Below are 26,802 nucleotides of genomic sequence, written 5' to 3' on the forward strand. Positions count from 1 at the left end.
ATTACTTTGATTACTGCGATTATTATTACTATTTTAAAATTTAATATAATTATTTACTTCCAAAAATCCACATTAATTCATCCTTATCAACAACATTTTCCATCTATAAGATAAACATCTTCCTAATTAATTATTCAATAACTTATCTCAACGTAGCATAAATTTAACGGCTGAAAATTCAAAATTCAAAAGCTTCTACAATTTAAAATTTCAAAAATACGTTAAGTTTATTACAAATTTATAAATTAATCTGAATCAACATCCTTTGCGGCTTGTGTTTCCTGAGCTCCAACATTGACGTTCATCGCCAGATCATTTTCTTCATTCTGATTTTTGAGCCTCTCCCTAATTAACTCACTGATCGCCTTTTGAGTGCGGATTTCGAGTCTGTGAAGTTTCTTCGCGATAGCTCTTTTTAGATCAAAGTCCACTTTTCGAGGAGCTAAGTTTGTTACATCGATGTCTGTGATTTGTAGTGGAGTTTTCATTTCCTCTAATTGTTCTTTGACTCCTGGAACTTCTGTGATTTCAACAATATTAATAGTTTCAGTGATCATCGCGTTTTCATCGTCATTCTTGTAATTCCGGAATACTGGCCTGAATAAATAAATTGTATTAGATATAGACATGAAGTTTAATTAATAAAACTTACTTTGGAATCTCGATTTTTGCATTCTCTTCTGTATTTTGTTTATCCTCATTTTTTGAATCGTCAAATTTCCTCTTTAAATTCTTCAGCCTTTCCTTACGCTTAAGTGCTTCATCTTCCAGATTACCTACTTGCTTAGACATTGTCATTTATGGTTTAATTCACTTTTTTATGGTGTATTATTATGAAATAATTAGAAATATTCTTTAATTTAGAAGATGTAAACAAAAATACCAAAACTTGTGTCCTTCGTGCTAAAAGTTGCTATTTGACGGAATGCCAGGATTTTAAAAATATTTTAACCGTTAATTTTAGTACTTAAAGTTTGTGCTAATTTGTTGCACAATTTCATATAACAATGTGTCAAGCTAAGCATTTTGGGTATATCCATAGCAATTTAGATATTAAAATGAATGAAATGCTTGATTTTCTTTCAATTAACAGTAATATGCTGGAAAATTCATTTGTATGGTTTTGAACTTTGTAATAGAAATTATATGGTTTTGAACCTTGCTTTTGAATTTGAAACAATAACGGTCATTAAAAGTCGTGTGAAATCTGGAATTCAATCTTCTGTATTAAACAAGGTATTAAATTAATTGAACTACATTAAGTCAAAAAGTGAATAATTGAAATATGCGTAGAAAATACGCAGTATACCTCAGTTCAATTTGTAGCAGTGACTTTAGTGCTAGTTTTTTTCTTTTCTTAGGAATTTTTTTGTTATCCGAAAATATCATTTTTAACAATCTTAGCAATCATGAATATATAACTAACATGTTTGAAAATAAAGATTACATTGCCGTCAACGTTTTTGACGATTCAGTCAGAAAGAGGAGCTTGAAGCGGGTAAATTATATTGAGAAATAATAAAAATTTCAACTTTTAACAACAATGAAAATTTTATTTCTCGATTTAATTAAATACACCGAATCAAATGAGCAGCAATGGAATCAATTATCGAGATTTCAGAAGAATTTAGTTGTAGTCGTAGTATTTGGAGGCATCTTACTATGTGGATTTCTGATGTATCAACGTCAGCTATTAAAAGCAAATAGTCTGGATGTATTTTCATCCACGGACGAAGAACACGTCAAATCTATCAAGACGAATATTGTCGACAATGATAAGATTCAAATCGTTCCTTTTAAAGTAAGTTTTAATACACTTTCCTTTATTATCTCGCTCACTTTTGGTGGTGATTGGCTTTTTTGTCTGATTTTGCTGTTCATTCACATTATAAACAACTTTAAGTACATACACACTGCATTTTCCAGACATCTATAATCAAGCCACGTACATCCTAATCTTATTCTCATAATCTTTAATACTATGCCTATCATCACGCATTCTTTTGTTCCACTTGTTATTTATATATGTGTCATAAATATAGGAGGACATTTCATCAGTTCGTATGATTCAAAATGAAAAAAATCAACTTCCAATTGCTGATGAATGGGTACAAAATCCTGTAGATAATACTCATGATACAAAAGATTCAATTGACAATCCACAAGATATCATAAATAGTGATATTGAGACCGATAAATCCGAGGTCAAAAAAGATATTATTAATGAAAATGATAATGAAGACACCAAAACCCGTAGCATGTCCTTTAAGGTAGTACCATTCATTTGAATATGTATGTTTGTTCAGCACAAAGCTCTTTTGTTCTGTTTTTAATTTATTTTGACAATTGAATAAGAATTTTTTATGACTTGACACAAAAAGCTAATTTATTCTATAATTTTAGGGTCCAACGAACGAAAGACAGCAGGCAGTTGTGAACGCTATGAGGCACTCATGGACTGGATACAAGACATTTGCTTTTGGCCACGACAACTTGAAACCAATAAGTCAAACATACAGGTAAGAATGAGAAACTGGTTTATGCATGGATTTGGTTGACTTAAGCGCATATTCTCTGTGTGAAACAAAGGAAATGTTCAAATTAACGGGTAGACATACTGTAGACAATAATGTCAAATCACCTTGAAAATATTCGCTAAGTCTAACACAAAACATGTATTGTACAGCCTTCGTGATCTAACGGTAAATTTTCACATCTTTATTCATTTTGCAGCGATTGGTTTAACCTCGGCCTTACAATCATAGATTCTTTAGACACACTCTATATCATGGACATGCAAGAGGAGTATCAAGAAGCTAAGAAATGGGTTGAAGAATCATTAAAATTAGATGTAAATCGAGATGTCAATTTATTTGAAGTAACAATTCGTGTACTAGGAGGCTTATTATCCATATATCATTTATCTGGAGATGAAATTTACATGACAAAAGCTTTAGAGCTTGGAAAACGATTAATGCCATCATTTGATTCCACAAGTGGAATTCCATATTCGGATGTTAATCTATTTTCAATGCAAGCTCACGCTCCGAAATGGTCACCTGACTCCTCCACTTCCGAGGTTACAACAATACAGTTAGAATTCAGGGATTTATCGAGAATCTTCAATGATCCAACATTCGAAAATGCAATAACACGAGTTAGTGAAAAAGTACATGAGCTTCCAAAAACAGACGGTCTTGTTCCAATTTTTATCAATGCTAATACCGGAAGTTTCAGAAGTTTTTCAACAATATCACTGGGCGCACGCGGTAAAATTTTCTTATCAAAATTTTATATTTATAACTTTGAAATTAACGAAATTATTTATTGCAGGCGATAGCTATTACGAATATTTATTAAAACAATGGTTGCAAGTCGGAAAAATACCTGAACATTATTTAATTGAAGATTACAAGGAAGCAATAAATGGTGTAATTAAGCACTTGCGAAGGAAAACTCCTAATGAACATCATGTGTATGTGGGTGAATTAATTAGTGGAAAGGACTTTAAACCAAAAATGGATCATTTAACATGGTGAGTAATTGTTCATTGTCAATCTGAAAAAATACGTACGTAAAAGTACGTACATATCAAAAACGTACGTAAAATTACTTACATATCAAAACGTACGTAAAATTACTTACATATCAAAACCGTACGTAAAATACTTACACATCAAAAACGTATGTAAAGTATCTTACATATTAAAAACGTACGTAAAAATACTTACACATCATAATACGTACGTAAATCTACTTACGTATCAAATACTTCAGCAAATTAATTTGCATACATAGGATCTTAATTAATTAAAAACTTTTAATCCATTCTCTCCTTCCTATTTTGCAGCTATTTACCTGGAACTTTATTACTTGGCCATAAGAATGGCATGCCACAATCTCATTTTACGTTAGCAAATGAACTGCTCGAGACATGCTACCAAACATATATTAAACAACCAACCGGTCTAGCACCTGAAATAACATATTTTAATTTAGAAGGAGAAAGTGCGACTGATATTTATGTTAAAGCAAACGATGCACATAATCTCCAAAGACCAGAATTTATTGAGAGTCTTTATTATTTCTATGTGATAACAGGTAATAAAACTTATCAAGACATGGGATATAAAATATTTGAATCATTCGAGAAATATACACGTGTAAGTCATGGATATACATCAATATCAAATGTAAAGACACCGAACAATGTTCGTCCAAAAGACATGATGGAAACATTCTGGTTGGGAGAGACATTAAAATATTTTTATTTGCTGTTTAGCGACGATCGTAATGAAATTGACCTGGACAAATTCATTTTTAATACTGAAGCACATGTAATTCCAGTGCGTGAGAATTAATTTAAAACAATCAATATTGTTTAAATTTGAATTTTGACATTTTTTTATGTTCATTTTTTTTGAAAGAAAGTTATGTTGTTAATATATGGCCATGTGCGAATGTTCACATGGAGGACATTAGTTCTATGCAATAGGGAAAATTGAGTTATACAATATTTATGTGTGTTTTTGTGCGAGATTAAGGAACTCTTTTTATGTTGAAGTTAATAATACATAATTAAGCTAGTTCAGCTATGATTTAGCAGATTCAACTCTTTTTAAGGCTAATTCAGCATACTAAGTATATTTTATGCTGAATGATTCAATCAATTCAGCATTGCTTAATTAAGAAACCAATGATCAAATTCAGCATTTTTTTAGCTGATTCAGTAGAATTCAGCACACTCTTAACTTAGACAAGTCTCAGACGACTAAGTAGACAGCCTAGCAACACACGCACTCGTATGAAAGCATTCATAAATATTGAAGTTATATATAAATGAATCATACAATTATGATTGTGATTTTAGAAGTTAAAAACCCCTTAATTAATTTTTTTCCATAGATAGAACAATGAATGGCTTAAAGAATTACCAAAATAGTAATTTAAGTATTTAAAAGATGAAAAAAATATACCTATGATAATTTCTAACAGAAAAAAATGGGAAGTGAGATAGAAAACTTAATTAATGAAATGATATTAAGACACTTTTTTGTTAATTCAAGAGAAATGGCATTTTATTAGATTTTATAATTTTTTCTTTAGCAATACATACCATTAATGTTAATTCTCAATGTTTCAGTTTATATTTGCCTATGTCTAGTCTTAATAAAGATTTTTTTGTAAAAAAAATAAATCAAATGAAATGAAAATCAATGTTTTGACTTACGATTTAATTAATATTAATTGAGATTTATTAAGAATGATTACTTCGCATTGTTGAACTTACGAACCTAATCTTATTGCATGCTTGCTTTTAAGGCCATTAGATACTAAGTACAAATTGATACTTAATAGTAATTGGTTTCCAAATTTTTAAAGTAAATGTTCGAAAGTGTTAATTAATCCATTTGATCTTCTCGTCGGGCAGTGCTACTCAAATGATCAGCAGTAATTTTAAATGATTTACTGTGTCGCGATACAAAAAATTTTGAGAATCACTGTCAGTTATGGTCTAAAAAATTTCCATTCAATATTATTGATTTTATTTATGAATGTTTAGGAATAATTTATGCTGTCGATGAATGGCATCAAATTTTCAATGAATACCGCTGACGGCAGTAAATATGTGCTGTTATCACTAAAATCGCAGGGTAAATGCTGATTCTAAGGTTAATTTGCGACTTTTGCATTGAAAATTATTCATATTTGCTTTAGTCTAGTCTGAGAGTTTCCTTTCAGATTCAATGATCTAAAGATTTTTGAGGTTTTAAGTGAAAGGTCTTTAGAGGAAGCATACTTTGTGGTTTAACGTTCATTTGAGATTTGAATAATATTTATTGTACATAGTTGAAAACCCTTTTTCATACAAAAATTCAGTCTGTTTTTAAACTCCCAAGAATAAACATTGAATATTATTTAAAGTAGTCTTAAATTTGCTATGTAGACTTTGCTTTACAAATTCCATGTCGAATTCAAACTCTGGTATTGAGTTTATTGTTAATACATAGTATTAATAATACATCGTATATTTATACATAGAAGTAATAATACAAAGTTAGAGAACTTTGATGTATTACTACATATTTCGCAATTTTTCATAAGATTTCAACATTAGATCTCAATCTATCATTCAAACTGATTGAAGCATCTTCATACAACCAGTAATAAGACTTAATTGAAGAACGAGAAAAAGAAAATTCACAAAATAACTGTTGGTTCCCCAAAACAATACGGAAAACAGATTCTACACAAAAACATGCGATTTTTGATGATTCATGGCAGCACTTCTTCCCCGTAATTCTTATCGTACATTTTTGACTTCATTAACAATTTCAAAACATTATATCAATAAAGATAAGGCTAATTAAATTTTCGGGAATGAATTCAAACATAAAACTGCTTTATGCTCTAAAATAATATAAAAAATAAGTAAGGAGTTGCCAATCACTAAGTCTAATTAAGTTAAAATACTATAAAGTAACAAATTATCACTTATAAGAAGTAACAAGTTAAGTAAATATGAATATTTCATCAGAAATTGGGGTTAATAGCTTGCAGATTTTTTGATACTGTTTGTCGATGAGTTGTGGATGAGATCCAATCTCAAGATATATAAAAATAATTAATTATCACATTCGGATATCGCTCACGTCCTCAATAATGTCTTTTTGAATCGTATTATGGAAGACTATTTAACGACGAATTACTTAGGCTTCGTGTGTATAAAAAATTTACAGCATTTATGCATCCTCATTGTCATCATTTCGTCGTAAGACTTTTAATTCTCCATTCTTGATGTCATTGTTTGCTTTTCCAATTTTGTCTGCATCTGCTAATGAGTCTGGCAAATCAATTTTGTAAGTTTCAGGTAAGAACATCGAGAAGAATCCGCCAGAAAATGCAGCAATACCGAAGATAAATATCGGTAGTGGCTTCCACGTATGTGAAAGATGAATGAGGAATGGTGAAATTGTAGCACCAACACGTGCACTCATTGAGCAACAACCTAATGCGACATTTCTGATTACTGTCGGGAATTGTTCCACAGAGAATAAATACATAGTTCCATATGACGCAGTAATGCTCATTTTTCCTAACATTGTCAATGTATTCACAAGCCAATTAATCTCACTGGGTACGAGAAGTGACAAGAGCAGCATCAGTCCAGCAAATGTCAAGTTACATGCGAGAACCTTCTTACGTCCAAATCGATCCTGTGAAATATCATTAAAATAGACACGCACAGTTCCAATAATCAAAATTCCATACATACCAATGTCAATATCAATATAATATATCCAGGAATTTCCACAGTTCCGGACATAATATGATTCCATCTCGGATCACCAGATAAATCACCCGAACTCCAACTCAGTCCATAATAAGCACCTGAATAATATTTGAATAACAATTAAAGAACTACGACTTAAAAAATAAGTCTCAACAATATTGTTTATCATCCAACTCCTTTTCGAGACGTATTATATCCGTGCAATTTGGAAAAACGAACCGCGTGACTTTAAAAACAAGTCTTAGGTCAGTAAAAAATAACATGAATGTCAAAATTATACGGTATGTTCTTGAGAAATGCAAATAGCTTTTTTTTTTTGTTCTCCCACTTTAAGAATCTTTTGAGATTTGAAGCTGTAGACTGGATTTGGGGAAAAATGTTTGATACTTCATACTGTGCAAATGAATTAAGTTTAAGTTATTCTTGTTTATATTAATAAATTGAAGAGCCTTCAATTGGCAAGGTATTGGGTATGGAAATCGGTAATAAATACTTCGATTTCGACTTCCAGGTTCGAATTCCAAAAATTTGATAGCGGATATTGAGAATTGAGAATTAGAAACCTTGAGATGGACTTTAAATGGAAGATCCGTCCTTAGGATTGATTCTTAGCATGGATAGAATATATCCGAAGGTAGTCTATCTCAGACATGTTATCCCGAACTACACAAATGAAGAAGGCTCATTATATGGACGCTAAACGGTGGCGGCTTCCATTTGGTATTATAAAAGCGGTTAAGCGGAGCCTTAAAAGCTTCCGTGACGTAGCCTTCTTCATTTGTGTAGCTCGGTAATGAATAATTCAGCGCTATAGGGTTCATCCGACCGTGCCATCTGGATAAGATTCTAGATATTACGACTTATCCTTCACTATGCTACGTAACGCTCGCAATGCTCGAAAATCAACCACAATATTTATATTTGTGATTCAAATCAGTTTAATACTAATTCAGTCTCAAAATAGACCAAGATAGTAAACAAGACAGAAAATCTGGTAACTTCAAGTATTTCCTCTTAATTCTTATCCAAATATCTGAACATTTTCCCACAATTTCAGTCTACTGTGATCATTTCATAAGAATATACATTAATGGTGTAATTTATTCCTTAAATATAAGATTTTTTGCATGCTCGACACTCACCTGACACAACAAACCAGTTAAAGAAGATAAGAAGAGCTTTTGACCGAAGGTGTGGCTGTCTGAAGAGATCCAAAGCTGTCGCTTTCTTCCCAGTATTTTCAGGATCCGTGCTGTCTGTCTCATTCTCGACTAATTTGTCAAGCATCTCTTTTGGCACTTCGACATTGTTGGACAAAGCAATCTTCTTGATTTGCTTGATTGCTTTATACTTTCTGTTGTTTGCGAGGAGCCATCTTGTGGACTCTGGGATGATCCACCAATAAGCAAGGAAAATAAGTCCAGGAATGGTCAATGCAATCTGATAAAATCTCCAGTCAGTCACAAAGAATGCCAAAACACCCATTAACATAAATCCCAACGAGAAGAACATCATGAAAATAACGCCGGCAATCATGCGAGACTCTTTGCCGACCATCTCAAGTGATAAACAATAAGCCACTAAAAATACGCCACTTGTTGTTGCCCCAACGATCTAGTAAGCATTTGTTATGAAAATAATACATTATATATTATAAGAAATTACGAAATCTTCATATGTATGTGACCTAAATACAAAACATTTTTGCGTACCTACCATTCTAAAAATAGTAAACGTAATAAAGTTTGTCGATAGAGCGGTCAGAAAGCCAAATATTAATTGACAAATAAGTGATAAAACAAATACTTTACGACGTCCAAATTTATCTGATAAATATCCAAATGCAAAGGATCCCAAGAATACACCAATCATGAATAAGGAGTCACTTGAGGCTTTATAATGATCTTTTTCACAAATTAATTCAAATGTTTTGATTGCGGATGACTGAAATTTTTCATAATCCCAGACATATTCACTACATTCACGAATTTCATGTGCTGTATAATTATTTTGAGATGTGAAATAATTGTCAGTGAAGTGCTGACACTTTGAGAATCCCTTCTTGATGTCATATGGATATGACGCATTTAGAATCTCATTTAGGACAGTGGAATCATTAGACAGTCGAAAATTTATGTCATTGTCAAATAATTTACACCGATGGTCCATTTTTCCGAGTATAAAGACACTTGATAGCTTATGAAAGGCACACAAAATGACGGGAATGCATAAAAGTACGAAATTTCGTATTTGATATGTTCCAAAAGTTCCAATATGTGCCAATAAATCATCATAATTAAATTTGGCTACCATTTTTCCTGCCTTTCTCGAATATTCTTTATTTTCTTCTTTTTTTTCGTACTTAATTAATGCCTTTTTTCTCCAACACTTGTCTGTATTATTTATTACACAATATTTCTCTTTATGCTGTTTTAATATCGATGATATTCAATAAATTGACTTTTGCACGAGCCGATAAGTTAGCCGGTTAGTCACAAACTAAAAAATTTTCATCAGTCTTGTTCTTATTACTCATGCGGACTGACTCTCCGTTTCGCAATTTAAGTCTTCTTCTTGCTGATTTATATACAGACATAGAATTTACTCTCATGTTGTTATTTAAGCACGTGCTTAGCTCTCTTGGTCGCTCAATTTTTTTCTATGCTTATTCTCTGTAATGGAATCAAATTGTGATGAGCATGCGGGAATCGGAACTGCTAAATTTTTTTGTTTTATTCACTAAATTTATTATTTTTATTTCTCATTTTTTCTCATTTTTTGCTTAAATGCAACTTTTTTTTGCAAACTTTCAACGTTTTTTTTTTTCCTTGTTAAATACATTCACATATACAGTAAGTTTACTATTATTATTTTTTTGATCATATACATCTATGTCGCCTTCAGTTGCATTTTTTTATTATTTATTATTTTTTTCATTTACTTAAAATGCTTCAATCGTCAGACTTTTTTCAAACGAAAATAATAAGCTATAATCAAATTATCAGGCATGAAACTAGTTTTTGAATATGAATGTTTTTATGTTTTTTTTTTCTTTAAAGATGGGTTGATTTAAGCGTATTTTCCGCGGTCTTGATCAGTTGAGGTGACATGTGGAGAAGGAGTAATGTTGGGGATTTTTAACAGTTTATTGAAATTTAAATTAGGAACATGTGGTGAATTTGAATTTTTACGGTTTTTTATGTGAGAATTAGATTCAAATGTGGGTATCTTTTAAAGTATTTGATGTAATATTCTCGAAAAACTGCAATTCCTTAATGTCAAACATCATCAAAGCAGGAAATCATTTTATCGTCAAATTTTAACCGATTTCAAACATTCAAAAATTTAACAGATTTTTGAATTTTTAAAATGATTTCATCATCTCGGTTGTCAATCAAATTAATCTGTAACGGTTTTTTGAAATTCAAAACGATTATATCATCTTAGTAAATTCAAATAAAATTTTAACGGTTTTTTGACACTCAAACAGGATTTTATCCTCTCGGTAGTAATTCAAACAATATTTTAGCGTCTTTTTGAAATTCGATTAAAAATTTTATCCTCTCAGAAAAGTTCAAATTTAACGTTTTTGGAATCAAACTGTGATTTCTTAATTAACGAGGATATTTCACAAGTCAGACAAACTTTTAGGATGGACTGTTTAAAAATGCTTCATTAAATACAATTAAATTTAGTAATAACTTCTAATTCCTTCGATTATTATAAATTTCAGGTTTCATTGTGACTTATTAATCATCAAAAAACACATTCGAACCTTTCTGTCCTTTAATGCATAAACCTTCCAGATGTCTTCTTGATCTCATTGTTATCAATTTTCACATGCTCATATATTTATTGTTTACATTCGTGTCACCTTCCCCGACAGCAATTAAACGCAAATTTATGAATATTAATAACTTGAAGGCAGATCTAATATTAATATTTCATTTTTTTGTTCAAGATTCTTGTAACTACACAATATGAAATAAAAATAAATGAAAAACAGACAAATGCAAACTCAAGTTTGCACGTAGAAAATTCCATGGGTAATAAAAATCAATCATAAATTAAAGCCACAAAAAGTCGTACAAGTATAAATTAAGAAATATCTGTGTTACGACAAGGGAGAACTAAGGATAATGATGGAAGATTGTGAGATCTGAATGAGTTTTGTATGCTATACTATTTGAGTTTGTGGATTTATTTAAGGATTATAGCTTTGTCGTCTTAACGTTTAGACGCGAGGTTTCCCTGACGTCACTATAAAGAGTAGATTTCAACACGATATGCAGATAAAAATGTTTCCTACGCCTGAATGTGTCGTTAGGTTTTGAGATTGATTTTTAATCCTAGGATTTACTTTTGACCTAATTTTCAATCAAATGCTTATATTTTGATGTAAACTAGCCCAAACAACACGATTCTGACTTGAAAATTGGTCAAAATCGGCCATCACGGTGTCATCAGAGCAACTTCGCGTCTTACCGTTATACGGCGACATAGCGGTGCCCTAACGAACATCCAGTGCTATTCGAGCAGGATATAAAGCAAGCATTAGTTGAATCTAAGATTCATGTAAGAACATGGTTGCAGTAGGTAAGTAAATCCGATGAGTTTTACTTTTGGCTTGCACTGCTTTTGAGAACAAAATCTTTGTGTGCTATATCTCGGCGCCCAGTAAATCTCTTGTTAGTCCAACAAACTTTTCACAACAAAACTCATCCAGAAATCCACCAAAAACTTAATGATCAACAGAAAAATAACTTCAATGAACTATAAAGAAATAATCAAATTAACTTTATTAAAAAAAAATTAAGAATCAAACAGAAAACAGTGCATTTTGAAATAATAAAAAAAAAAAATTAAGTAAAGGTTTTTTTTTTGTCTCTATTTTGTACTTTTCCTTAAATGTAACAACGTGTGTGATTCTTTTTCATCCAATTTTTTTTTATATCCTCAATTTATCACTATATATTTTTTTATTTATAATCGCAACTGAACATAATTACACGCAAAATTACTGCATGTGTATGACTCCAATTTTTTTTTATCAGTTTTACTTCTTTTTTTTATCAATTACATCATTTTTGTATATGCAGAGGAGGAGTAAAAAAAACGTAAAATAAGTAGAAACGTTGAGGAATCTATGTACAAGAAATGAAAAATCATTAATATTATTATTATTATTCTTTTCTCTTATAAATCACGGGATCTCATTGTATTATTTTTATTTAAATTTTCTTAGTTAAAAAATGTATTGTTCCAATAGTTATTTTGGCTGAAAGACCGCTTCATTGTTTTTTTTTTTTGTTTAAGAAGAAAAACCCAAATGAAAAAAAACGAGGAAAATTAAAACTCAAATTCAGTGTCAGCGAGATCAGGGCATACTTCCTTAAATACTTCCGTAATGAGTTTATATCTAAAAATAAATTAAAGAAGATAAAAAAATAAAGAATTAGTAAATTAAATACATTAAAGGTTAATAGCTGATAATTAGTGAATCAACAAGTAAGGTTTTCACGTTAATTATCAGACAATTTGCTAATGCACATGCATTAAGCTTTGATCTTAAGGTAAACAAATGGGACATTGACTTTATGGATGATCGGTTGCTTATGAGTTTCCATGCAAAGAGATCCGCAAATTTGAATCTTTCTGGAAATCCTATCTATTTGCTATCAAATCTTCCTTCTAAGTAATGTCTAAACAAAGTCATAAGCTACCATGATATAGCTAGACACAGCTACCTAGAGCCAGTTATCTGACAACTCTACGTTTAAGCACTCAATTTAGAATCTATTCGCCAGAACTCGAAGTCGACTGGAATTATGTATGAAAGTCAACTCGATTCCATACAAACCGACTTCAAGCAGTGCTATTTACTAAGATTTTTGGGGAATTAGTGAGAAAAACCAGAATGAAGCCTTGGCAGAAGCAAACAAATCAATAATTAAATTTCTTGATCTTTTCATGCTTGATCCATGAATTTTTGAAATTTCAGAATTCTGTTAGTCAACCAGAATCTAATAATCTTGACAACATCAACTAATCTTCTTATTTTGTTACTAAAGTTCATAAAAAAATGCAGAAAAGAAACAATCATGAGATTTTAAAGAGACAAGGAAAATTCAGCTCTTCTCGTTTTGCTGCTCATTTTCATAAAAGAGAGAATAAGAGAATATCCTACAATTGAGCACAAAAGCTTTGAATGTAGTGAAAATGCACATGCTTGCAGTTAATCTCTTCTTGATTTGATGCAATAAATAAGAATTGAATAAATTGATGAGAAAGTAGTTCGACGAACTTATTCTATTAGAGGCGGGAAACATTGAATGAGAGCAGCTTCTGAGGAAATGACAAGAAATTTGGCGGCAAATTTTTCGTGACATAAATAAGTGGAATTGTTAGAATTGAGGTTTCTGATTTAAATTTCAGTAAATGACATCAAAAAATCATTTTAAGCAGAACAAGATTCAGATCAGTTCAAAATCAGATTAATCGGTTCCGCATCCTTGGTTTGATATCTAAGGACTTTAAGTCCAGACTTAAAATGAATATAAGAAAGCAATTGAAAATTTAAATGCATCCTAATGAATTTAAGATTCTGCTTTTAGTATTCAAATTTGACAGATCGCCAACAACGTGCAACAATTTACGGCAAGTGTTATTAAGCTCTTTGGAAACTATATTCACGTTTTCTTTTTTTTGGCAAGTTATCTAATTCAACAGTCATTTGGTCTAGCCGCTATTTAAACATAGTTTATAGACTGTATACTGTTGAATTTTAAATATTTTTTTCAGTTTATAGAATATAGCAGCACAGTCTGGAGGTATATTCAGTTAAGAGTATTTTTATGGATTCTGACTTATTGAGTTTTGATGTCAGAACAGAATATGGAGTCATAAAGCAAAGTTTATGTCGACTTCTAGCTCTGAGAATGAGATATCTCAGGATAAATGGTTTCCGATGCCGAGACCGAGACCAAGACTTCGGAAATCCTAAGTCAGGATGTCTCAATTTCGAGAATCTCTCGAGATCCTAAGCATCAAATACTCAAAAGTAGAAACTCATTAAAATCACTGAAAACACTTTGTACAACCATGTAAGTTCCATGGATGTAGAAATTAGAATCTGGGCTGTTTTCACAATGTGTATAGACATGAAATATGCAGCATATATGTTTACACATTCAATGAAATACAGCCCTGTTAAATTACATGCTCGACTATTTTGTAAATATTTATACTTACTTAGATTCTATTCCACCACCTTCGGGCCACTCAATACTACTACCGGCTAAATAGTGCATTAGCGAACTCACGTCATAAACAGCCTCCGATTTTTCTGTGAATTCTGCGAAGGAAAGAAGATGAGAAAGAGAGTAAGAAAAAATAACAATTTGGAATATTTAGGTTGTATTATCATGTACAGTTCAATAAATACTTTAAAGACTATTTTAACTAATTTTCTCGTTAAAAAAAGTAGAGAAATAAAAAAGAAAGAATTTTGATGCAAAAATAACAAGAAAGAAAATAGAAGAAACAAAAAAAAAATATTGTTTATTACTAAGAGAAGATAAAAGCTTAATTAGACTTAGTTTTTTCATCATTCATACCTCATGCTCAAGTAATTAATTTTTTTTATATTTGACGATATGCTAGAAAGAAAAGCTATCATCACAAGAGAGAGAAATAAAATAATAGATAATAAAAAAAAAAATTAAATAAATCTCTATCAGGGTCATAAAATTCAATGATGGATGCTTAAATGGCACAACAACATAAATTAAGACCATTCTCAATAAAAAATCAATCAAATTCTTTTGGCCAATGAATCCCTAGCTGAGCTTTTTTGTGCCACAAAGATCCTTGATTAAATTTTTCTATTCCCTTCATTTTGGCATTTGATTCCAGGTTTTTTTTTTGGTTGTTCATAAGGTTTCCAAAAATTCCATCATTTATTGAGAATTTTTCATCATTTTCTGAACATTTCAAATTTTCTTTATCATAAATTAATCATTATTTTCTTGATTTTATATGGATCATGGCAGGAGTGTATCCAGTAGTTGGTTACTTGTTGTACATTGATTGCACATTCTTGTATCGCTTGCTAGTAGTAAAATTTGATGAATCTTGAGGATATTGAGTTGAAATAATTAATTCAAAGCTTAACAGCATGAAATCTGGCAGATTTTTGCAAAATTGAACTATTAGTGAAATCCCGAGAGGATTCTCATATTCGAAATTGCCACATTTTCATCAAAAATTGAATTGCTCTAAAAATGTCTATTCAGAACAGAGGTCGAAGTCGACTAGGATTTTATATGGAAAAGAAAATCCGACTCAAGTCGAGAGTTCACTCAAAACTTAAAATTCGAGTCGGCTTCGAGTTCTGATTCATAGCAAAAAAAAATAAATATTATCCGCCATTTTTCAGACAAATGACCAAAGTCTGCTAAAATTCTGACCATAAAATAACAAAAATATCGGAAAATTCAGATATCTTCATTAATCAGACAGAATTTTAGCGGATTTTTCATCAATTAGCCGGAATTCTGGCGGATTTTTTATTATCAATATTACTGTAATTTACTCAATTTTAACAAAGGAATTGGAATTGTGACTCGACTAAAATCGATAAATTACTTTATTTTAAATTTTACTCGACTTCAAGCGATGCTGTGTTTTGAGCCGGTAAACATAGAATTCTAATCTAATTCCATCAAGATTCTACTACTGCCATTACCGCTTTATCGTCAAGATTCATTTACAAAATTTACTTCCAGCATTCCCTTTCTCCACTCCATTCCATCAATAACCCATCTGGATACACCTCCCCATTTGGATCATATGGGCAATCATGTTTGCAACTACTCATTCTAAAAAACACGACTTTTGGTTCTACCAATTATTACTCTTGAAAATGAAATTGTATGAACTGAGCATGAGGTACTTTAGTGATGAATGATGATCATAAGATGTGATTTTTTAGAATCTACTATAAAAATAATGTTTTTTAATCCCAATCAACAAGCACACAAATTAACTCCTTTATTTAATTTTTTCCGTTCCACATTTTTCATGCTTGATTCTTTTCAAATTTGATTATCTCAATTTATTATTTTCTTTTTTTAATGTGATGATTGGCACTAAGGATTTTGTTTTCTTCTCTTCATGATTATTTATGCTATTTATGAACTACATTTATTTATTTATTATTATTATTATTTGTTATTCGATTGACACAAAATTGATATTGCAGTTGGATTTTAAATCACTTTTTAATTGAATCGTGACCGACGTAGAATTAATAAATGGTCATGTAGCTGTCAATCAGCACAACACGTAAACAGAAAGAAAATAATAACTGTTGGTTGATAATAATCACTAAATAATTAATAACTAATTTATTAGGAAATTGTTAAGAGAGCTATTGATAGATGCTTTATATCTGGTTCTGATTTTTGTGGATCAATATTATGAATTGGATGGCTTGATCATGAATAATTGCTATTTAGGATAAAAATTAGGCAGATGGATGTTATACTACCTCAATTGTTGATAAAACTGACAATAAAGCTCATATTTGAATCAGTATTGTATCTTCTTGCCGGCATTAAAGTCTGGAATCCTCAGGAAATAAGTGAACTCACAAGATCAGACTAAATCAGAGCTGAAATCGACTCGAATTGTATATTCAGCTATTTCGACATGAATCGATACAAAATACGAGTTTACTTTGAGCACTGGAGTAAACTGAGAGCAACGTTCATGAGCATGCTCGTCTAGTATATTTAAGTAGAGCAAACTTTTGGACATACAGTAAGTGATATATTTCATATTAACTGTTGATGATGTAGGATAATGAATATATTTTTAATAACTGTATTTCGAATAAATTTAGATCCACCAAAATCAGCCTACGAGTCGTTACAAAGCAAATTAGGAAGATTATTCTTGAGATCACTAAACTCTGTTGTAGCTCATAATCGTTGACGGACCATGACTAACATGATAGTTTCGGAAAAGATTCTACAGCATAAATTATAATTTACTAATTTTCAACTAGATGTTTTTCTCCGAACTTCATGATTATTGTGTCTAATTATACCTTCTAACCTGACTATCCAGTCCGTTAGCTCTCATAATTTTCTCTCAAAAATTCTTAATTTAACACATTTATAACTCAATTAAAAACAAATTAATAAACACCAAAAATAACAATTAAATAATCATAACAAAATAAATATAACATTAATTGGAGCATTGCTTCACAAAATTTAACATAAACAAACTGCAATTAACAATTTCGCATCAATCAAATAAAATTCCATTTTAATTTCACATTCAAAAAAATATTTTTTCATTCAATTCCATTGACAACCTTTGAAAGCTTTCCTGTCTAAAACTGTAGAATTATGAGAAACAAAAGTTTATAGAAATTCAGTCGGTTTTAAAGGAAATCTTCATTTGTTATAGCTAGAAACTCAAACTTTGTATATATTAAGGATCTACAATACTGATTGAACTATTATTACAATGATAACGCCTTTTTAAGAGAATTTGACAGGAAAGCTTTCAAAAGTTTTTAGGATTTCAATTCATTCTTTAGCTCCAGAAGCCAGAATGGTCGGTATGAGTTGGTTTTGGACTTTTATTTGAGGTTATCTAGGAACTTCTAGAGTCAGAATCCATTTTTGATGAGAAATTTTGTAATTTTTCCATCAAAAAGAGCCTTTGAAGTCTCAAGAAATTCCAAAACACCTTCCTAGCCTCTTTCAATGACTGAAAATGCACTAAAAGCTCTGTTTCTGTGCTGGGCAAAAGTTCTACCAGCAACTATATTGTAGCTACATCTAAAGTCAATAATTTTCATCTCCAAACCACTAACAACGACCATTCTAGTTCCAGGACAATCATATTGGTGACAACTTTGAAAGGCAATAATTTTTTGGAAGTTTCATAGAAAGTTTCAGGGGAATTACAGAAAATTTAAAGATTTTCGCCCTCACAGATTCTTCAAAGTTGTCCCTCTTATTTTTTTTAATATTTTTACAAAGGTTTTTCATCATAATTTTATTACTTTTTTTGGTTCTGTTTCATTAATTTTTTTATAGTTAAAGAACAATTTTTTTGGTAGTTCTCACACAAAAAATATTCATTAATGTGGTAGAAAAGGTACGTAAAAATCAGAATAAAGGCAAATAAGTTTAAAGGTGGGTTCAATTATTGTATTTATGGCATCGCATAGTAATATCAACAAGGAATAATTAAATAGGAAATAAATTAACAACATTTATGTCATTATAATAAAAATATTGCTCTTGGTAAATTTTTCCATTAAATTTAATAAAAATATTATATTAATAAAAATAGATTCTTTGGTGTAATTGTAATATATACGATAATATCAATTTCCTTCCTTTCTTTCTTTTTTCTAAAATTAATTTATCAATATCATAAGAATAACTTTATTAATAGATTATTACGTGGAATCATTCTCAAGAGGACATCACTACAGATACGTATCAATCGTCATGTCTCGACGAACATTTTGTTTTTTTGTGTCTCTTGAGAAGTTGTTTTAAAAAGTGATAAGGTGCAAAGGAACTTTTAAACGTACTTAGGGGAAGAATCAAGGCATGGATAAGGTTAAGATTAATCCTGAATAGTCAATATACTTAAGAGAGGCTTTGGTGACTTAAAACTATGTAGAATAGTTCTATCAGCTTTCTAATGACACTAATATTGTAAAAGTAACTAGGATCAACAGTCATCAACTGAATTGAAAGGATTTAGGAGACCTGCATGTAAAAGAGCCTTTAAATAAGCCTTTGAAAATAACAAGAAGTCATAAAGAAGTCCAAAGAACTCATGGAAGAAAGCTTCAGACTATAAAATTAGTCAAGCATTTAAACTTAAAAATTGACAGCCAGCAATAAGACTATCTACTCTAGAAAAATGAGTGAGGACAGAGATTATTACTAGACATAAGTTAGTGACTATCCAAGATCAACCCTAAAATCTTCCAAGCCTTGATGAATAAATTCAACAACATTTTTTATAAACTAGTAAGGACAGACTCAAAAAATTCATTTCACAACATTAATGAGAAGTAAGAGGTTCCAGGATATCTTGGTCTCTGGAATAACTAAATGAGACTTAATGAAATTCTACTTGAGACTTTATGGTATAAAGTCGTTTGCAATGTACGATTCGTGTAATGACAATTGCAGATAATATTCTTAGTTGAGTAGTATTGCGATAATCGTTTGTAACGTGCGATTTTTGTATAATTTTAATAAAATCGATCATATGCATAGCTATTTGCAATTTGTGTATCACTATCTACTGTGAATTATCTTGTCATTTATAAATAGTGTCAATAATCGTGTTAAGCGTACGATTGTGGTGTTCTACTTGATTATTGCGTGATATTTATCATGCATCTAACGACTTTTTTGCATTAAATTATTATCTAAGTCTCACAGAAGTTGGAACCTCTTGGATATAAACGTATTGCTTTTTAGATATAACGATAGATAAATTTAAAATACTGTACTAATTATCTTTGATAGTTTTATGTAAAATATTCGACATTTCAATCAATTGCTAAATACTATAGTGGACTAAAGAAATCACAGAGTTTTTTATAGTGGCGAAAAATTGTAATCACAAGAGATGTACTTGATTCCCTATTCAAAAATGTTTTCAAATGAAAATCATCTAATTTGCTACTATTCAAAATATATATAGGAAGTGAGAAATTATTTGATTGCATCTCTAAATGGCAACAAAATTATTATTTTTTTCTTTCATTTTGGGATTTATCGACGTGTTCGATAAAGAGCAAAAAGTTAGTTCTTTGGTTTTCTATTCGAGAAAAAAAAATTGCGTAAAATAAACAAAGTTAATCAAACAATCAATAAACTGATCAAATTGCATGATCAGCTCAGTGATCGTTGATTATCTAGGAAAACAAAATAAAAATTTTCGAGGATTTCTTAAATATTCGTACGAACTCTACGACAAAAATATTTTTTATAGTAACCTTTTATAGTTTTACGTATGTTCCGTTCAAGTTCCTCCTCTTTTTCGATAGTTTCTGGCGATGGTTTTGGCGCTCCGGGAAATACTATTAATATGATGCTCATGTTGTCGCGTGATCCCTGAAAAAGTTGTAAAATTATTAGTCAAATTCAATTTAAAAATCTCAAAACTGTACAAATGCATCTTGAAAAATTTGTAAGGTTCTGAATGTAACATCAAAATGCTTGAAATCCATACAAATGTTTCAAATTCAAAACCATACAAATTCTTAAAAATTGCACGGTTTCAGCTATATATAATTAGAAAAATACTTACTTTGTGCAAGCATGTATCGATGACTTGATTACAAATCCATTCAAGATCTTCTGAAACACGGAGACGACTATGAACAAAGCTGCAGACGGCCTCATTGCTCATTACATCCCACACTCCATCACAAGCTAATACAAGGAAATAATCTTGGGCATCGCGTTCTTTACAAAATATTTCGGGTTCCGGCGATACCTAAAAGAAAACACAATAAGGTCATAAGGAAGGCAAATTTAGCAAAAATTTAAGGCATTACCAGTTGTTCACACTGTCCTAGCTCTGAAACGTTCTTATAATCATAATCTCCGAGAGCTCTAGATACCGCCAAACTGCCATTAACTCGCTGTATCATGACAGAACCGCCAGCATTTACAATTCGTTCTTTTTCGGATGGCAAAATAGGTTTATGATCTTGTGTTGAAAAGACTGGAACACCATTACGGCATAAAACAGCGCGTGAGTCACCACAATTTGCAATATAAATATTTTCATTTGATATGAATGCACAAACGGCAGTAGTACCCGATTTGTCAGCACCACTCGCTAAATCAGGTAGGTCACGCATTTTACTATCCAATTTTAAAAATCCAGAATGAATGCCTTTAATGACATCGCTATTTCGAAACTCTTCCGTGTGTATAATCGCTTCCAGTAAATGTTTAGCACAATGTTCAGATACTTTAAAGCCAGCATGTCCATCAAATACAGCAAAATAGCTCCAATCGGCTAGATCATCGCCTAAATTTGTTCGTGCAAAGTGAGCATCTTCCATTTCGCATCGCCAACCTTCAATTTACAACAAATAATAAATCACAATTAATTAAAATATTTTATAGATGACAATAAGTAATGAAATCACGGATATGATTCAACTAGAATTAGAATCCAGTGATTCAACTATTAATAATACACACCTTGCATAGAGCTAACTCCATATCGAAGTCCATTGCCTTCGCCGTTCTCATTGTGTTTACTTGTATTGGGCTTTTCCAAAAACGCTCCCATTTTTTGATCTCTTCCAATTTATTTTGATTGTAATCAGTTTAAATTTAACATTGCCCTTATCTTTCCGTCGTGAAAGTAAAGGGATTTTACCGCTTCTGTTCGTCCTGGTTTTATGCCTTAAATACGTAAAAAGGTTTTCTTCTTTTTGCTCTTTATCCCTTATATGATTTGTATTATTGAAATGTCATGTATTGCGAATGTTTTTGATACGACTTGTCTGTAATGAAAAAGAAGTGTTAAGTTGGAATATATTAATGGATTTTTCTCACATACATTAGTCTAATTAAATATTCGATATTTATTTTTCATTCATTTGTCGGATATTGAAGATGCTAAGAGTAAACAATTTGTAACGCCAATTGTTTAGAGGTTCGCAAATGACGTCAATGGCATGTTTCTAGACTGTTTGCTGAAATTATGGATATGATTGGTCAGATTTGAATGTTTTTTTTTTCTGGTCACGTAAGCCAAATACTATCTATTATCATCTCCAACATTTCAGATCACAAACATGACGTCATTTCCGAACAACTCCTTTAATTTTAACTAAGTCAAAAAAGGCTACAGCACCAATTAGCCTTTCCAGCGCAGTTTAAGTCAACCAATATACTAACAATAATCGCACAATTCATGAATCTTATCACTCGTCCGAATCAGGAAGCCAATAATGCCAAAAATAGCTTCACTTATTCCATAAAGAGCGCTAAAAAAATTCTATTATCATAAAAAGTTATCAGCAGTAAAAGATCAACAAACGTTTGTTAAAAAAAATATGAAAGAGATATATAGCCGCACACAATAAGAATCCACATATATACAAAAACTTGAACTCGACTTTACCAACGAATAAACAACGAAAATCGCACGAAAAAGAGAGGCGATGAGTCATAATTTATATTTTTGTTTTCCTCTATCACGTGTTTTTTTTTCTATAAAAATGTGGGCAAATTTTCAATAAAATAATTCACTATTCTGTATAGTTCAGCATTTAACCGACTTGATTTCCTTCTAAAAAAAAAAACAAACTGTTGCAAGCCAAATGCAAGCACAGAATTTTATACATTAATAATAGTAAATTACACTTGCATATATACAGTGCACATTCGCGTGTGCACATTATACCCCCCCGTTTAATAAAACTTTACTATGTCCTAGGGCACAATTATTTATTAGAGGAGCAATCATGATGACGGAATATGATTCATTTTGATTATATTCAATTGAAATTCATGTAGAATTATGGAACTTAAATGAACAAGCAAATTAATTGAAATAAATTTCTGCACATCTTCAATGTCTTATAGTGGCAGAGACCAGGCTCAATGAAAATGAGAAATATAGATAAATATTAGTAAGTTAGATCATCACTTTGGATAAAATATATTTAAAAAAAAAAAAAATTGTTTTAATTATGGAAATAGATTGGATGATTTCATACGCGTATTATTCTCTGTACAGCTTCAAATTCTATTCTTACTAAATATTTACACTAAGCTAAGCGTATAATAATAACTTTAAAGTATGTAAAATATTGTCACAAAATATTTGCAATGTGACCGAAAAAGAAGTGACGATGATTTCACAAAAGCCCGCTCTATAAATAAAGATGTCTGTTTGAATTTTCATGTAAGATGTAATATCGAGATTAAAAGTTTTTTTTTTTTTTTGTTAGTTCTAAACTGACTTGACTGACTAGAAGTAAATGGCAGAGAATAACTAGTAAAGGTCATGTTATTGTGGATTGAAAAGCGCATTTTCTAAGAATATCATTAATTTAAAGTTACAATGTCATGAAAGGGATTAAGTGGAAGCAAGCGATAGAATCACCTTGATTGAGCATCTAAAGGAGACCATGGACTACAATTGAATTGGAAGAAGTCATGAGAGAACTTATGCTTTGGAAAAACAAGAGTTCAATGATGAGTCATTCAAGGATGTTTTCTACACAGCTGTGCTTATGAAGGAAATGTAGCTAGCTTTTCAGCATTAACAACATGTAGACAGAGTAAGTGGTTTTGTTAGAAAAACCATACACATTATTAAGAAATTGTACGGTTTTTGCCTGTGACAGGTGCCTGTTTTGCAATTCTGCATCCAGATCATTGGGTTCTTGTTCCTGCCATTCTTGAAGAAATGACACGAACCTCATACTGTGAGCGGTCTTGTTCGTGGTTTTGAACCAAATTGTGCAGTGATACAAAAAAAGCTCAGACAGCACTAAATTATGACTAACTCCAGTTAAGGTATAACTTTTAGTTATCATCCATTAGTCACAGCTATTGTCAGGGCTATTTAAAGATCATTCTCTATTTTTGTCCATTCCTGTTCCAAGTTCAATCAGAATCATGCAATGTCCACTGTTTATATATGAAATGGAATGGTCTGTAATGAGGTGTGTAATATTGATACACAAAATACTGAATGTTGTGCAAGTTTTGATTACTTTTGTGCATTTTAAAACTTAAACAATTTTAAAATTTGCAATGTTATGCAATGAACATGTCGATTTCGAGAACTTCTATCTGATTTTAAACTTGACATGAGTAAAGGAACAAACTAGAGTTAGTGAATATAAAGCTAGCACAGATAGCTTATTATCAGAAAGGAAATGATCTAAGCCTAATGATCATCTAGTTTTCCTAGAATTTTATGATCCTAGCTGCTTTATTTTCGTCACTTTCCTCTCATTCTCTTGTTATGTGCTTAGATGATTAATTTTTCCTGTAGGTTCCTACAACGACATAACTCAACGCCCATCATAAAGTCTATCAAAATACACAGAAAACCGACATTTTCCATCGAAAACCTCCACTAATAAGCTCTACATTTTGCCTTTAACTAATATCCTTTATACACATGGAAAAATCTCTCCAATAATGAGTTTTGTTCTATGATAAATGACATAAAAAAAAATATAATGTATTTGTATACAAAATAATAATAAGAAAGCATCATCAAATGACATGAAATGTTTAAGAAAATCAATATGGATTATTCTGTAAAATAAACACTCATGACAATAATGGCATTTTTCCTCTCTCTTCCTATTTTTCTTTTCTTAGGTATCAAACTCAACTTGGACGCTTTTGTCTATCTATCTCCTTTTGTTTCCTTTTCTATACTGACATTCAATTGCCAAAAAAAGTAGTATCAAGTTTGCTGCTAAATACACAATAATTTTTTTATCTAATCAGCGTATATGCAAGAGGAACTTTTTTAATATAATATTGTTCAGTATTGAGTAACTTTTTTTTTTGTAAAGGTGATAAGAGGAGCTGTAAAGCTTATTCTTATGTAAAATAGCTTCTTATTCTTGCAAAAAAAATGCCCACAACATAACTTTTTCATGCCTTCTTTTTTTTTCTGGCATATAAAATTCTTTCACATATGTTGAATGCAATTGAATTGAGGCTTTTTATTAAGTGAAACTAATGTTAAGAACAAGCAGCTCAATTATCTGCTTCCTTTATATTATTTTTCATGAATTATGCGAACTTTTCACACACAAAGCATTTATTTCAGTTTCTACTTTGTATTTCAATTTAATTGCTATATTAAACTACTTAATTATTTTTGTGCTAGTTCTTTTATATTCTTATCTGTTAATTTCGTACTTTAACTTATTTTCACTGATAAATTTTTTTGCCTTCACTGATAAAATTATTTCTATTTTTATTTTTTTTGCGAAATCATTCGTTATATTCAAGCACTGCTATATATTCACACTTATTATGTCCTTTAGTAGCTTATGTTTATGATTAAAGTATTTAAAAGAACTAAAACAATTTACTAGAACGTAATTAATCCATTTTTCTGTTTTAGTTCATCCTTTTCAAGTTACAACTTTTTTTTCGCTCTTTGCTGCTTTTTTTTTCACTTCTCTCCTCGATGTGCGAAATTTTTGCGGCTAGGCAGCAAACTCACAATTTCTATGACATCATTTCTGTATAACGAATGTATTATGTTATACACTTTGGATGGCTGGGACGCGTGGGATATTCTCGGAATCTTACAATGACTAGCCATGACTGAGCAAATGACGTTACAGGTGTCATGACTGTCGATGGATTTTATAGCACATCCAGGATATTTCTTTTGGCATTACTGTTTTCAACTGATTTAGAATCTTATAAGAACTACTGAATTCCATCGTTGGGCAATTAATTTTGTTCAAGCTATTCAAGTGAAGGAATTTTAAGGCTTGATGCTGTAAATAAGCCGCATTGACTTAGGTAAACAAGCTTTAACATTGTGTTACCCGAAATTTTTGTGTAACGGCACATTTTGATGGTTAGTTAAGATCGAAACCGCACACTGCACGCGGTTCTTGCATTTTTAAGAAATTTTGGCGGCATAAAAAATGCACAATTTTATTTTTGAATATGAATTATGTAAACATCCAGAACTCTTTGAAGAAGATTGTCGATAGAGACTGTATTGTAATTGGTATTGATAATTGGAAGCTAGCCATAGATTCATATTTCGGCGCCATTTCAGGGAAGCCATGAATCACAATAGATCTGAACTTCCAGCGATGTAATTAAACATCCAGAAACACCGCGATATAAGAATTCAATACTCATTTCATTCCCAAACAGTATTAACTTAGAATATTTGGATTGGAAAATATGTAGCTAATGTAATTAACAATAATTTAGTTACAGAAAATGCGCTAAAATTAATGTTTTCATATTTCCAACGAAATTGTTACTAATTTCATTAATTTCTATTGAAATTGCACAAAATATCTGTTATTTAGCTTGAATGTATGTTGTATAAGTAATTAATATTTCTTAAAACTCACCTTAAATGCTCCAAACCAATTATTTGTGTCAAAATAACTATATTTAACTTTTATGAACTGAAAATTTGCTTTTAAGATGATTTGCCTCGAAAATGTGATGTTTTTAATCAAAAATTTACTTTATTGATAGCAGTTAATGTTAATAAAAGTTTCCGGATCTATTGATGGTTTATGGATTTCAAATTATAGTTTAATTAAGCATTTAAAGCGAACGAACTTTTTTCCTTATTTTTCTCGAATTTGAAATTATTTTAATCGTTAATTGTTGAATAAGAGTACCCCGATTGGTCGAAATTTGAAAATTATTCAACCGTTAATTTTTCGATGAGATTTTTGTCTA

General features: G+C 30.8%; 4 protein-coding genes and 1 long non-coding RNA gene across 11 annotated transcripts; 2 read left to right on the top strand and 3 right to left on the bottom strand.

The window, feature by feature from the left end:
- Positions 1-201: 201 nt before the first annotated feature.
- Positions 202-960, bottom strand: LOC139086326 (coiled-coil domain-containing protein 12). The gene is made up of 2 exons (XM_070634743.1): positions 653-960; positions 202-597 (listed from the first exon to the last, which is right to left on the bottom strand). The coding sequence occupies exons 1-2, from the start codon at positions 796-798 to the stop codon at positions 246-248; spliced, it is 498 nt and encodes a 165-aa protein (XP_070490844.1). The 5' UTR covers positions 799-960; the 3' UTR covers positions 202-245.
- A 368-nt stretch (positions 961-1,328) lies between these two features.
- alpha-Man-Ib (alpha-Mannosidase class I b) lies at positions 1,329-5,241 on the top strand. Of its 2 annotated transcripts, XM_070634251.1 has the most exons (7): positions 1,329-1,498; positions 1,595-1,801; positions 2,043-2,270; positions 2,404-2,519; positions 2,734-3,269; positions 3,334-3,535; positions 3,851-5,241. In XM_070634251.1, exons 1-7 carry the CDS (start codon positions 1,427-1,429, stop codon positions 4,359-4,361), a joined length of 1,872 nt encoding a protein of 623 aa, XP_070490352.1. In that variant the 5' UTR covers positions 1,329-1,426; the 3' UTR covers positions 4,362-5,241. The 2 variants fall into 2 exon arrangements, with proteins under 2 accessions (XP_070490352.1, XP_070490353.1); XM_070634252.1 differs by lacking the exon at positions 2,043-2,270.
- On the bottom strand, positions 5,220-9,804 carry Orct (Organic cation transporter). The gene is made up of 4 exons (XM_070634253.1): positions 9,011-9,804; positions 8,437-8,908; positions 7,277-7,392; positions 5,220-7,217 (listed from the first exon to the last, which is right to left on the bottom strand). Exons 1-4 carry the CDS (start codon positions 9,605-9,607, stop codon positions 6,744-6,746), a joined length of 1,659 nt encoding a protein of 552 aa, XP_070490354.1. The 5' UTR covers positions 9,608-9,804; the 3' UTR covers positions 5,220-6,743.
- Positions 8,254-12,618, top strand: LOC139086002 (uncharacterized). The gene is made up of 2 exons (XR_011543970.1): positions 8,254-8,288; positions 8,413-12,618. It is a non-coding gene; the product is annotated as an uncharacterized lncRNA (long non-coding RNA).
- On the bottom strand, positions 12,064-26,701 carry alph (protein phosphatase alphabet). Of its 6 annotated transcripts, none has more exons than XM_070634256.1 (8): positions 25,273-25,546; positions 21,932-21,990; positions 21,568-21,875; positions 20,910-21,439; positions 20,660-20,848; positions 20,346-20,463; positions 14,546-14,648; positions 12,064-12,713 (listed from the first exon to the last, which is right to left on the bottom strand). In XM_070634256.1, the coding sequence occupies exons 3-8, from the start codon at positions 21,656-21,658 to the stop codon at positions 12,644-12,646; spliced, it is 1,101 nt and encodes a 366-aa protein (XP_070490357.1). In that variant the 5' UTR covers positions 21,659-21,875; positions 21,932-21,990; positions 25,273-25,546; the 3' UTR covers positions 12,064-12,643. The 6 variants fall into 6 exon arrangements, with proteins under 6 accessions (XP_070490357.1, XP_070490358.1, XP_070490356.1 ...); XM_070634257.1 differs by lacking the exon at positions 25,273-25,546 and adding an exon at positions 22,273-23,014; XM_070634255.1 differs by lacking the exons at positions 21,932-21,990; positions 25,273-25,546 and adding an exon at positions 26,463-26,701.
- Positions 26,702-26,802: the final 101 nt, after the last annotated feature.

This window comes from Chironomus tepperi, unplaced genomic scaffold (genome assembly GCF_022539635.2).
Source record: "Chironomus tepperi strain 1889 unplaced genomic scaffold, CSIRO-AGI_Ctep_v1 contig_85, whole genome shotgun sequence".
NCBI classification, from domain to species: Eukaryota; Metazoa; Arthropoda; class Insecta; order Diptera; family Chironomidae; genus Chironomus; species Chironomus tepperi.

Coding starts and splice junctions, on each gene's coding strand:
- alpha-Man-Ib (XM_070634251.1), top strand. CDS start 1,427: ATGTTTGAAAATAAAGATTACATTGCCGTCAACGTTTTTGACGATTCA. Junction 1,499..1,594: donor GAAAGAGGAGCTTGAAGCGG/GTAAATTATATT, acceptor TCAAATGAGCAG/CAATGGAATCAATTATCGAG. Junction 2,271..2,403: donor CCCGTAGCATGTCCTTTAAG/GTAGTACCATTC, acceptor CTATAATTTTAG/GGTCCAACGAACGAAAGACA.
- Orct (XM_070634253.1), bottom strand. CDS start 9,607: ATGGTAGCCAAATTTAATTATGATGATTTATTGGCACATATTGGAACT. Junction 7,393..8,436: donor TAACTGGTTTGTTGTGTCAG/GTGAGTGTCGAG, acceptor AATATTATTCAG/GTGCTTATTATGGACTGAGT. Junction 7,218..7,276: donor TTATATTGATATTGACATTG/GTATGTATGGAA, acceptor GATATTTCACAG/GATCGATTTGGACGTAAGAA.
- alph (XM_070634255.1), bottom strand. CDS start 21,658: ATGGGAGCGTTTTTGGAAAAGCCCAATACAAGTAAACACAATGAGAAC. Junction 21,440..21,567: donor TGGAGTTAGCTCTATGCAAG/GTGTGTATTATT, acceptor TGTAAATTGAAG/GTTGGCGATGCGAAATGGAA. Junction 12,714..14,545: donor GGTGGTGGAATAGAATCTAA/GTAAGTATAAAT, acceptor ATTTATTTTTAG/ATATAAACTCATTACGGAAG.
- LOC139086326 (XM_070634743.1), bottom strand. CDS start 798: ATGACAATGTCTAAGCAAGTAGGTAATCTGGAAGATGAAGCACTTAAG. Junction 598..652: donor GCAAAAATCGAGATTCCAAA/GTAAGTTTTATT, acceptor TTATTTATTCAG/GCCAGTATTCCGGAATTACA.